The sequence below is a fragment of the Manis pentadactyla genome, chromosome 6 (genome assembly GCF_030020395.1).
Source record: "Manis pentadactyla isolate mManPen7 chromosome 6, mManPen7.hap1, whole genome shotgun sequence".
NCBI classification, from domain to species: domain Eukaryota; kingdom Metazoa; phylum Chordata; class Mammalia; order Pholidota; family Manidae; genus Manis; species Manis pentadactyla.
The window spans coordinates 18,127,093-18,139,752 of NC_080024.1; the positions used below are offsets into that span (position 1 = coordinate 18,127,093).

General features: G+C 57.0%; 1 protein-coding gene across 5 annotated transcripts in view; it reads left to right on the forward strand.

Annotated features, from left to right (window-relative positions):
- Positions 1 to 12,660, forward strand: part of TNS1 (tensin 1) — a 223,415-nt gene that overhangs the window by 18,514 nt on the left and 192,241 nt on the right. Inside the window, exon 1 of one of the 5 annotated variants that reach the window (XM_057503563.1) lies at positions 4,941 to 5,087. The exons of 3 other annotated variants lie outside the window; for them this stretch is intronic. In XM_057503563.1, the coding sequence (XP_057359546.1) occupies positions 4,992 to 5,087 (96 nt within the window). In that variant the 5' untranslated portion in view covers positions 4,941 to 4,991. Of the gene's footprint in view, positions 1 to 4,940; positions 5,088 to 12,134; positions 12,282 to 12,660 lie in introns of those variants that run through there. One more of the 5 variants, XM_057503564.1, reaches the window with a different exon arrangement.

Here is a 12,660-nt window from a genome sequence, read left to right on the forward strand (position 1 = left end):
TTCCTTGGCATATCTGTAAGAGGAGATGCATTTCCTCTCCCCTTCCTCTCTTCTCTCCCCCCTCCTCCTCTGTCCATAATGTGGCGCTATGGAAAAGCAGGGAACCAAGAATGAGGGGCCTTCATCCAGTTCTGGCACTGCTACTTTCTAGCTGTGTGACCCCTGGCAAGTCACTTCACTTCTCTGGGCCTTGAGTAAATTATGTGTGTGTTGGGGCATGGGGCCGGAGAAGGTGTTAGGTGTCTTTCAAGTTTAGCTGGAATCAGTACTTGATATTAGGGAGGGAGCTATTTCAGAATAGGGAAATGGGGCCCCTGGTCAGGGGTGAGTGGAGTGGCGATGCATAAAGACATCACTGTACTGGCTGCAGTGGAGGCAAGACCCTTTAAAGTTACATTCCCCCGGCCCGTAACCCAGGGCTGGGGGCGGCACCCAGGGGATTTGGAAGCAGGAATAGTCTCCCTTCCTTCCTGATTTCTTTTATTCATGCAATCAGTCAACCAATCTGCCAAGAAACTCACGATTACTGACCACATGCCGGGCACTCTGCTAGGTTCTGGGGGTGCAATGGTGAAGGATTGACAATGTCCTCTGGGAGTTGGCATTCTGGTGGGAAAGTGGGGGAGACTGAAAAGGTGAACAAATCTATCAACAAGAATAGTGCCAAGTGCTATGAAGAATGAACATGCTGGGGCCACTCAGAGACTGGGGACTGGAGGGCAAAAAAGGACTTTAACGGGGCAGTCAGAGGAGGTGAGCTTGAAGCCTGTGTGAGCGGGGCCTCTGCTCTGCAAGGACAAATATTCTGTTGCATGGAGAGAGAACTTGGGGGCTGTGTGAGAGTTCTGGACCCTGTATATGGTTGGGCAGTTTAACTGCAGCTGGTGAAACCTGTCCTTGGTGAGGAGCTGGGGCCCTGGGGAACCCAGCCTGGTGAGACCCAAGCGGGAGCCCCCTAGGGGCCACAGGAGGAATCGCTGTAGCTGGGAGGGTGGTGAAGCTCCCTGGTTGTGAGAAAGCACATGGACAGCCATCCTGCAGGACCTGTCCCATCTGATGGAGGAGAAAGGCTGGGAAGTCCCCAGGGAGCACCTCTCTGGGTGTGAAAATGAGACCTGGAGTCTCCAGTCAGATGCCCAAACCATTCTCTGCTTACAGGAGCTGCCTTTGTCCCTTGCAGACAAAACCAGCCGGAGGCACTGTGGCCCTGGGGGCCAGAGACAGAGGAGGCTCTGTGCCTTCCCTGAGCGGGGTGGGCCCTCCTCCCATGCCTGGGCCCAGGGGCCTTGTGGCTGTGACCTGCTCTCTTGTTTCCCTGACACCTTTGCTGGCTGCCTCTGGGAAGTTTCCCGTTCTCCGGCTTCTTGGTGTGAAGGGTAGAAGCAGGGAAGAGGGCCCTGCTGGCTCTGACCCAGGGCAAACTTGGGGAGAAGAGCCCAGAGGAGCCCCCTCTCTGTGAATGTGGCCTCCATCCCACCTGGCTCTAGACTCTGGAATCTCCTCCCTGGCCTGTACTGAGAATCCTGGTGTCTGGGCTGCGTGAACAACAGTAGGATGTGAAGAAGAAATTCCTTCCCCTCCAAGCCCTGGCCAGACCCACAGCACAGCCCGGCTTGCCAGTCTAGACTCTAGTTGAGAAAAGAAGGGCCTGGGAGGAAAAGTGAGGGTCCTAGATGGTGGCCGGGGTGGGAGACTTGCCTGGAGTCTGACAGGTCCACACCACATGGGAAGAGGACAAGGAGTCACTGGAGAATCAGTCAACCCTCGAAGGATGGCGGCCAGCTTTTTGAAACCTCCACTGGGGATGGAGCAGTAAGGAGTGGGGGAGCTGTTGTTGGGTCACATGGGGCTATAGAGAGGTTCGGGCCTAAAGTAAGTCCCCTTTGATGCAGCAGACCTGCGTAGGCTCAACTGGAGACCTCACGCACTCCCTGCTTCAGCCTCCCGTGATGGTCCCCTGTGTCTCAGCATCCATGTCTGGTCCATCCCACAGAGCCTTGCATCTCTGACTTTGATGCTCTGGGTGGGAGTAGGAGGTTGGAAGGAAAGACAGGAGGAGAGAGGGAAATTTTACTGAACACTTATCAGGTGCAGGATGCAGTTTCTGGTGCTTTGAGTGGTTTTAGGGAGAAAGGGGATTGAGATTGAGAGATCTTTTAGAAATTGGGCCCCTCTCCGCCCCCGCCAAATGCGTGGGTCTTGGTGAAAAAGGAAGCTTGCCCAAAACCGTCCAGGGGTTCTGGGGGTCCCACAGCTGCTATCCTCAGGATTCTGACTTCCTCTGGTGATGAAAACAGAGCAGAGGACTTGTAATTTTCCATGAGGCAGCAAACTCTGAGCACACCTTTCTGTGTCCTGTCAGGGCTGTGCACCCAGGGGCAGGATTCCATTGACCTTCAGCGGTTGAGGCACTTGGCGCGCAGCTATGCGGTGGGGCCAGAGGCTGAAGGGGGAGAGCTGGGGAGAAGCTCCAGGCCCTGGTGGCCCTGACTTCCTGTCCTTGTCAGCACAGACTCTCCCCTTCCTTCTTGGAGGGTCATTAGCTGGAGGATAGGGTTGAGGATACCTCCTGCAGGGCAGAGGAAATGGGGGACCCTCCACCCTGCCCTTCGGAGCCCTTTCCATCAGGTCTACTAGCTGGGAAGGGCTGGATCTAGCCATTATTTCCTTCTCTTCCCACCTTCCCTCTTTTCCTCCCTGCTTCACGGGTGCCTTTCATGTCTGGAGTGCTGAACCAATCCTCTTAAGGAAAAGTCATCTTTTCCTCCTCTCTTAGTCTCTGCAGGGTCACCCTTCAGCCAATCCTATCTGAACAACTTCCTCCTATTTAAAAAATTCAACAAGTGATTCCTTTCGATTAAACTTTGTTCCACTTGCTCTGGATTAAGCCCCATCTCCTCATGTTTTATGTCCTACCCTTTTCCTCTGGAGCTGGGGTGGGGAGGCCATGAAGACTTCAGGCCCCCCAAAGAGGAGGAAGGTCCCCTGCAACAGCCTGGAACAGACTTCAGCCATGCCAGGCACTTCGCTGGAGATGGTGGGCATGCACAAAGGCAGGGCCTGCTAGGGATGGACTCAGTTTGCTGGGGGAGTGTCACACGGCCTCACACCTATTACTTGGTGCCCCCTGCCCTCCCCGGCCCCCACCTGCCCCCCCAGCTTTCATCCACAGCCTTCCTTGTGTGGCGTGTGATGGTGGTTCCTTTCATGGTGGAGGACTTTTAGGGGCTGAGGGCCCTAATGTCCCCCCACCCTGATGCAGTCACACACCAGCAGGGACCCCCTCCCTGCGTTCCTGCCCAGTCTCCCCCACAGTGCTGTACAGCTCTGCCTTGTCTCATGGTGCAGAGCTGGGGGTGGCATAGGGCCGGAGAAGTCTGCTGGGGCAGAGGGCAGCCCGGCAGAGGGCAGCCTGGGCGGGGGTGAGCTCGCTGAGAAGCTCTCAGGTCCTCAGGCTGCACGTTAGGAAGGAGGGAGGGCCTGCGATGCTGTCTCTGTGTCCCCATCCTCCCTTGGGGAAGGACACAGGCGACAGCTCTGCTGGGAAAAATGGCCCTGAGATGGTGCCCAGGAAAGCCCAGCCCGGGAGCGCAGGCGGCGGGGGCTGTGGGGGAGGGGTCCCTGGCTGGCGCCCCAGCGGCCTGTTGCTGCGGAAGAGGCCCTGGCGGGGTCCTGTGGCGCTGCAGCTCTCCCGCCCGCCCGTGTTCTCTCCGGGCTTGGTTGGCTGGCTGCCCTCCTAGGTTTCTCTGCAGCAACAGAACCAGGGGCAGAGCTCATGGCTGCCTCTCCACCTCCCCACCGTCTGTTTGCGGCTCTCCTGTCCGTCTGTTTCCCTCTCTCACTCTCTCCAGAGTCCAGCCCCTCTTTCTCGCCTCTTCTTCCCTCTCTCTAGTTTCAAGGTCACAGTATGGTGACCCCAAACAATATTCCTGAGAAGACCCTATCCTCTGTTCACATCACCTGAGCTCAGCAGAGGTGGAGAACAGTCTTGGTCTTCAGTAGTGAACATGGACAGGACAGAAAGTGAGAGCGGGAAATGGGGCTCTGTGGACCCTGAGCAGGAGGCTTGGCTGCAGCTGGAGGCAGCTTGTCCAGCTCTCATCCATCTGAGCTGGTTCGCCTCTGAGGCCAGGTCTCTTCTGTGTGATTTTTTTTTTCGGGTGCTCAGAGCTCCTTCATCCCCGGAGTCGGCTGGGAGAGATTCAGGGAGAGGAGTCCGGGTGTGGCCAGGGTCAGAGGTTGGTGGTGAGTTGGGACAGCTCGTCCAGGTTGTGTTTGGTGTTCCCGTGCGCATACCCCAGCCCATGGATGTTTCTGCTCGTCACGGAAGCCGGTGGCCTCCGTTTAAGTTAATCACATTATGCTCTGGGGAGCAATATAGGAATTGGAGTGAGGTCTGGAGGGAATCCACGCGCGCGCGCGCGCGCGCACACACACACACACACACACACTCACACACTCACACGCTCACTGCAGCTTGGAGCACAATGCTGCCCCCACCGCCGCCCAGGCTCCCACCGCTGCTGCGTTTTCTCCGCCTTTTTCGCAGGTGGGTGCCTGGCGCCTGGCACCGCCTTTGCCCTGTCCAGACAGCCTCTCCTGCGAGGCCCCCGGGCCTCGGAAGTTGCCGGGGTGCCTTGGCCCGCCCCTGGGCCGCCTGGGAAGCTGGCAGGAGGAGGTTGTCACGCCAAGGGGAAGACAGCGGGAGCAGCCAGAGGAAGTCCCCGGGGTGGAACCGTCCTGCAGCGGCCCGCGCCCCGCGCAGGGGTTTCCGGGGATATGGAGCCACGTCGGGGCGGCGTCGCGAGGCCCCAGCCACGCTCCTCCCGCTAGAGGGGGCAGGACAGTCGGGCCGCTCCTGCGGGCGTGAGGATCCGGGAGACCCCGGGACAGGGCTCTCCCTTTCCTCCCCGTTCCCTTAACTCTGAGCCGGGAGCAGCCGGTCCTCCTTCCAGACCCTCGCGCACGAGGCACCCGCCCTCAGGGTCAACATGACTCGGCTGAGCTGGTGCTTCTCCTGCGTGATCCGATGGGGCAAATACCTCTTCTCCTGCCTCCTGCCCCTGCGCTTCTGCCTCCGCAGCCAGGTAAAAGCCGCCCGCCTCACCTGGCGCTTGCCCACCACTCCCTGACAGGCACTCCCCTCTCTCCATCCCCTCTGCATCCGACTTATCACCCTCTCACCCTCAGGGACGCACCATCTGAACCTTCGTCAGCCTGGCTCTCCTCAGAGTTTGGGGACTCCCTAGGAGCCTCCCGCCAGGCTGCACGGATCCTAGGAGGAGTGGCCGCCCCTCCCCCAGTGCACACCCCTGGCATCTTGGGTTTGGGTCAGAAGTCTGAAGGATAGCACTGATGTCGGTGGGAGGGCGGTGCACATTTGAGAACAGAGGAACATTTCTGGGGGCTTTAAGCATCCCTCCCACGTTTCTGTGGGAAGGGACTGCGAGTTCCTGGAAATGTCTATTTTTCCCCCACTGGACTAAGGTTCCAGAGTTAAGGCTGGCAGGTAGCAGAGTGAGATGGAAATGGGGCGTGGAGGGGCTGGTGGATATCAGGAGGAAATTCCCATCTGTTTAGGAAGACGGAAGAACCAGGGGACTGAACCGGGAGAGGATGGGGGCTGTGTAGTAGCTGAGTTGGAGGGAGGAGGGGTTTGGTGGGAAGCCCAAGGCTGTGGGTGGGCGTGACCTGGTTAAGCATCTGCCTCCCTGGGGATCCTCCCAGAGAAGGCACCTTGACAGTGCCTTCAGGGGGTGTGTGCTTGTGCCTGTGTGTTTATGTTGGGGAGGTTGGGCACAGCAGCCAGCAGAGCAGGGAACTGGAAACACTTTATGTAACCTCAAGTTCTCCCCTGGAGGGGCAGAGAAAACCCCAAGAACATGACCTCAAGCCCCAGGAGGGGGAAGATTTCAGGGACTGGGGTGCTGTAACACCCGCTTGGCTGTCTGATCCACTCTCCATTCTTTTGGGGGAACCAGAGGGGCTGCTGTCACATGGGAGGAGGGGGTTCAGTATCCCATTCTGGCTGAGTGCCAGCTGTAGGGCTGGTCGGCCCGGCTTTAAATTCTTGCTCTATCATTTACTAGCTGTGGTCCTTGGGCAAGTTACTTAATCTGCCTCTGCCTTAGTTTGCAAACATGTAGAATGGGCATAATAAAAGTGTTTTCATCATTGGGTTCTTGTGAGAACTAAATGGGGTATTGCTCTTAAAGCATCTACCAAAATATCTATTCCATCATAGGTGTTCAGTAAAAATTTGGGATATTATCTTTAATAGTATTATACGTGCCTTTCCAACAGAGATCTCCCTCCTTGTAGACCTTCAGCTAGGCCAGAGCTTGGGGACATGGGGATGGAGAAATTTCTCCCAGTATTGTTCTTCCCATTATATGGATACGAAAACTCCTTCCACTCCATGAGAAGCTTGAATGCTCAGCTCTTCCTCTTGGATGCTGCCTCTGGGCCTCAGTTTCCCTCTCTGCCAGTCCGCAGTGGGGAAAGGTGCCAGCAGGCTCCTGCCCAGTCACCCAAGGTGTGCTTTGAAATCTTCCAGCAAAATGCACTGTCCCCAGGGATTGGCTGGGAGGCAGGCGCTGCAGCTATGGACCGTGGCGCCGGAGCCCTGTGTGCGTTTCAGCGGGCTCTGAGTTCAGATGCTGCAGAGCCCGGGTTTTCAGATTTGGGAAAAGGCAGCCTGCAGCAGGAAATGGCCAGCGAGGACCAGGTCAGTTGGACCCCAGGCCACTTAGTCATCCCCCCTTCTCATTAGCAGAGGCAGAGGCTGACCTCACCTCCTCCTGGGACAGGATTTGAGCTGGGGGCTGGGGGTGAGGGGTTGAAAGAACAGCTGCTACCTCCCTCCAGCCTTTGAGGGCCTGAGTCAGGCAGGAAATTAGAGCTGGGAGAGATCAAGACACTGTCCACACCCAGGGTGCTGGGGGAGGGTGTGTAGGGGAAGGGGATGTGAGTGATTCTCCTTCCTGTGTCAGCTGGGGAAACTGAGGACCAGACCTCAGTCGGAGCTCACCTCTGTCATCAGGGAGCATCCAAGATTTCTGGAGTGCGAGGGGTGACCCCCATCTCCTACTAGAGGGTTGGTGGGCATGGGGCCTCTCCTAGTCCATAGGGTGCCTTGGTGGGCTTTAAAGTGAATGCCCCATACGCCGTCTCAAGCTGGGCTTGGTGGGTGGAACATGGATGGGACTTCAGTCCCCATTCACCCCCTGGCTGCACCCTCGTGCAATGAACATCCTGTGCAGTGGTACATGGAGGCTCTGCTAGGGCTCTGAGCACCCCGGAACTCAAAGGCCAAGTGTGTGTGTGGGGTAGCAAGCAGGATGAGGTAGCATGGCTTACCTGAAAGGAGGTCCTATGGGCAGCCGAGGCCAGACCCCATCTTCACCAGATCTTAGGCCCCAGGGCCTGCTAGGGCTGTGGTTTTCTCTTTTTGTTGGATTTTCTAGAGACACCTCGGGGCCAGTCATTCTCATGCTGACCCATGTGGCAGCACTGTCCTCAGCTTCCCTTTATGCGTATTCCCTGCCCCTAGCCCTCCAACCTATGCCAGACCTGGGCCTGGGGGCCTCCTTCCTGGAGCTGGAGTGCTCGCCCTTGGATAAGGAGTGGGGAGGCCAGCTAACACATCTCCACAACCTGGGACGATATCCCCTGGTCCCTGGCCATGGCTACAGAAGCCGCAGGAAAATTCTTGATGCTGGTGAATTGTGGAGTCAGATGCCCTGGACTCCATTCTCATACACACTAGCTGGGTGACTCTGAGAAAGCTGCTGAACCTCTTGGTGTCTCGATCTCTGCATCTGTAGAAGGAGAGCTGGTGGGAGACTTAAATGCTTTACCATAATTAAATGCCTGGTTAGTTAATATTGATCTTTCCTGGGGCAGGTGTAGAGCAGCAGAGTCTCAGGGAGCGGGAGGCCCACAGAGATAGTTGCCTCAAGCCCTGGTGCCAGATGCCTTTGTCCTGTGCGGTGGGATCTGCAGCTGGACGTTGGAGGTGAATCCCAGAGCCAGCACTGCCCCCACCTACTTGGTGGGAGGCCCTGGGACTGGCTGGGAGGAAGGCTGTGGGGTGTGTGGCCCCAGAAACCTCAAGTCATGGCTTGGTCTCATAGTGACTGGACAGCAATATGCTTAGGGAAAAATCTGGGGCCAGGGAGCCCCGAAACTGGGGCTCTGTTCCTGATCAGCTCTGTGACCTGGGGCAAGTCGCATTCCCTCAACTGTAGTGTTGTCATCTGTTAAAAAAGGGGGCTGGATTAGGTGAGCGGTGCCCCAAAGACCAGACCTTCCTAGCAGGCATGTTTAATTTGGCTGGCAGGATGGTTTAAAAAAGAAAGCCAACATTTCAAAATCTGTATTTTTTCATATTTTGTATAAAAGATTTTATATAATGATATAGATTTGGGGTCTCTCTTGACAGATGAGAAGATGTGATGGTGTGAGCTCATGTCACTGATGCCACAGAGGAGCAGGCATCCCATTAGCTGGGCTGCCCTCTAGTCCCTAGACCCCTAGCCCACTCCTCTCATGTGGCTTCTGTTGGGCTCTTGAAGGCTCTGACTGTGATACTAGAGGAGCCTGAAGATCTTACCTCAGTGTTGTGTGACCAGTGCGACAGAGGAAAGGTTCAGTGCCACAGCAGGAGGTGGGCTGGATAACAGGGAGGGCTATGTGATGGGTGTGAGTGTGCAAAGATAGGGAGATTGGACTGGAGGAAGCTGGGACCTTGGCCCACAAATTTGAGGCACCACAGAAGGTGGAATTGGATAGGACCTTAGAGACCATCAGTGTGACCATTTTGCAGGTGAGGAAACTGAGGCTGGGAGAGGGGAATGACAGGCACGGGCTTACAAGGCCTGTTAGTTTCATTCCTGCCCTCACTCACCCATCTGTCTGCCTCAGCTCAGCCGAAGTGCCAGGCCCAGAGTCTGCAGTCCTCTGTTTCGTTTGCTGGCTGTTGGGTAGGGGACTGGAGGGCATTGGGTGGCGAGGGGGAAGTGCTCTGCATGCAGAGGGAGAGCCACATTAAACACAGGCCTGCTGCAGAATGGCTGGAACAGTGGGTTAGAGGGGCACAGGGTGGCAGCAGATCCTGAGGTTTCTGGGATCCCAGCCCAGAAAACCTAGCCAGCCTCCTGGCATGTATCTGATGTCTTTCGCACATGAGACCCCCAGCACGGGGTAGGGATCTGAGGATGAGCAGCACCTTCCAGCCTCTGGAGGCACTGTAGCCTGAGGGAGCTCAGAGGTGAGGGGGGTGGCAGGAAGGTGGGTGGGTATTACAGGCATGTGCAGAAGTGTGCAGGAAAGGGCTGCCTAAAGCCCTTCCGGTGGGGCAGAGCAGGCGAGAAGGAGGTTTGGGAAGTGGATGGTATGTGCTGAGGGTAGGAAAATATCTTAGGACTCACTGATTGATAGACTGACCTGACTCATTCATTTTTCAACCATGTATCTGCTGTATGCTAGGTTCCGGGGATACAAAACACGGACGTGTCCGGCAAGGAACTCTCCCCCTGGGGAAGGGGAGACCAGGCTGTAAAGGATGACTAGGGTAACAAGCCAGAGAGGGTCATTACATACAGGTAGAGTCACTTCTGGTGGTGAGTTTAACATTCAACAGGCAGGATGGTGGTTAGGTAACAGGAAGGACTTCCTGACAATAAGAGGTTAAGATTCAGGAGAGACCCCCAGATGCTTGGAAAAGAGAGCCGGAGGCAGTCTGGGGCAGAGTTTCTCCAAGGGGAGCTCCAGCATAGATTTTCAGTCCCAGCTGAGGGGACTTGGCAGGGAGACGCCTGGGGGCTGCAGGGCCCCCTGGGCTGGATGGGAAGCCAGACAAGTTGGTGTCACTGTGACTTGGTCTTCAGTCTTGTTTCCCAGCATTTCTGGGAAGCTGCAAGGTGATTTCTCAGAATTCCCAATAGCTGCTGGGAGGCACATCTTCTTGTGACGCCAGCAGCAAAGGGCTGTGGGAGCGGCTCGGGCAGGTGGAGACAGGCGGGAGGGGCACGGGGGTGTCAGGGCTTAGCTGGCTGAGCCGTTGGAGCTGCTGGGAAGCTGGCAGGGCTGATGATGGTGGCTAGGGCATGGGTTTAGGGGCTCTTAGAGAGGCCTCCTGGAAACCACCCCTGGCTTGCCCTTCGCTCCAGCCAGCAGTTTGTAGGTGTGTGTCTGTGGCTGTCCGCAGTGGTGACGGCAGGGCCAGCTACATGTGGAATGCTGGTCCACTTCAGTGTTGGCTAAACTGTCAGCTGAGTTTGGGAGGTGACAGCTGGGGTGGGGGTGTTGGGGGTCACTGGGATTCGGCAGGGCATGCACCGGAGGGGCAGAACGTTTGTGGCCTTGTAGCGACAGATCGCAGAAGGACTTGGTGTGGCGCAGGAATTTTGATTCCTCGGCCTATCTCCTTTATTAGAACAAAGACTCTTAACTCAGGCACATGCTCCAGGAAGGACCAGGATAAGGCACCTTGCTCCAGGGTCCTCTCCTGACTTCTCGGAATCACCAGACAATAGAGCGTCAGTCTGTTGTGCAGTGTACAGCCTGCTTCCGCGGGTGGTAGCCTTTCCCAGGTGAAGTGGGACTGTTCCTCTCTCCTTCTGAGGTTTCCCAGGTAAATGTCTTGGCTGGACTGCATACACCTGGCTGGGCAGGTCCACTTGAGGGGAGAGACCAGGGCAGAGATTGCACCCTGGGGTCGCACCGTGTGTGGTGCTGACAGAGTGGTGAGGGCATGCACTTAGGTGAATGGAGGAGAGGCAGGGGATGTGTAACCCTTTGTACCCGTGCCCTCGGGGCATGTACAGCACACTCCTGTGCGTGCACAGGAGCTCAAGCAAGAGGACTTTCTTGCCAAGTTGCTAAAGCCAAGAAAATGGTCTCAGAGTGCCTACTCTGGGTGGGGCCCTGTCCTCGGCATTTTGTGTGTTTTTAAAAGTTGGGCTGTGTGTCCCTGTGTGTGTGTGTCTACAAAAGGGGGTGGGGCTGAGCTCTTTTCCCTCCCCTGGAAGGCTCCAAAAGCAGAGCGGGTGATTCACCAGCCCCACCCACCCCAACTTGGTCCAGCCTGGGCCAGGGCTGAAAGAGGAAAGTTTTTTGGGGAAGGTTGGGGGTGGGGATGGAGACAATGAGGGCCTGGGGCAGATTTTGCTGAGTCCCCTGAAGTGCTCCCTGGGACCACATTTGGGTTCTGTACCCCTGTTCTTCTCCCCCTGTATCCTAAACTGTTTCCCCTGGACTAAGGCTGGGGTGGGGTGGTGGGAGTGCTGGCAGAGCAGGGGGACACTGTAGGGGAGAAGTAGGCGGGTGGAATGGTGGGAGGTGAACACTGGGCCCAGGGCCGGAGAGCCAGGGCGGGGGTGGAGGCGGTGGGGAAATACAAACCAAATGTTGGCCCAGGGCACAGTCCGGAAAAACACTCTCGCGGGAGACGGGAACGGGGCTCTCTTTAAGAAGGGCAGGAAGGGCTGGGACAGATGTTTGGAGAAAAGAAAGAAAGAAGGAAAAAAAGAAGTAGGAAAAAAAATTGGACTGAAATTCACAGCCCGGGGGCAGGGCCCTTGTCCAGCGGTCTCAGGCCTTGTTCCTCTTGTGTTAAGGCCTGTCGTTGAGTATGTGTGTGCAAATAAGTGTGTGTCCTGAGGGCAGGAGGGCGTGCATGTGTGCCTGGAGATGGGCCAGGGTCCAGGTACCCCAGGGTATGCAGACTGTGCTGTCCTGCATCCATCTGTCTGTTCGTCTGTCCATCGGTGGTCTGGGATGGGGGTCCACAGAGAGGAGGCGGACTCCAGGCCTGCCAGCAGCAGCTCAGGAGACAGGAGGCGCCTTGGTGGCTCCAGGGGGTTGTGTCTTGTGGTAGGGGGTTGAGTGTGGGGCAGGGGGTGGTTTGGGGGTGCCTGTTGCCAGTAGCTGTTCCTTTGCCCTGACTTCTTCACACCCACTGCAAAGCAGGGCTTCTGACCCCCAAAGCCACCATCAGCGTGTGGTGCGCCTCGGAGGAGGGAGGAGACAGGAGGCTGGGACAAGGGGCGGAGTGGGGGGTGGAGGAGAAGGAGGGAGGGTGAGCTGGCGGCAGGCAGGGCGAGAGAGGCCGACAGATGCTGGCTGAGTTGGAGGAACAGCAGCCTGGCCTCAGAGCTCCCTTCTGCCTGCTCTGTGGGGACTGTGAGCTCAAGGGAACCATTTGCAGGCCCCAAGCGTAACCCACGGGAAGGGACCCACCGAAGATGACGTGGATCTGTCTGTCCTGCATGCTCTGGGTAGGTCTGGCTGCTTTCGCTAGGAGGTCACCCTCACCCCCTTTCCATCTTATCCAGTGGCAGGGGGGTGGGGGTGTGTGATGGTGCTAAAGGAGGGGGGCTTTTCTGCCTCAGACAGAGCAGCCTGACTTGAGCAGACCCCCAGCCTGAGTCCTTCCCCATCAGTAGGGCCCGGGCCCTGGTTCTGCCGGTCAGTACAACCCTCTCCCCACTCCTCTGGCTCCCAGTGAGTAGAGGGAAGCCACCAAGAAGTCTGTTTCTTTTTGGAGCCTCTCCTGCCCCACCCCGACGCTGGGATGAAAATTCTTCACCCCTTCAGCTACTCAGCCCGAGGGTTTGAGGAGGGGCAGTGGTAGGGGCCTGGGGAACAGTGCATATT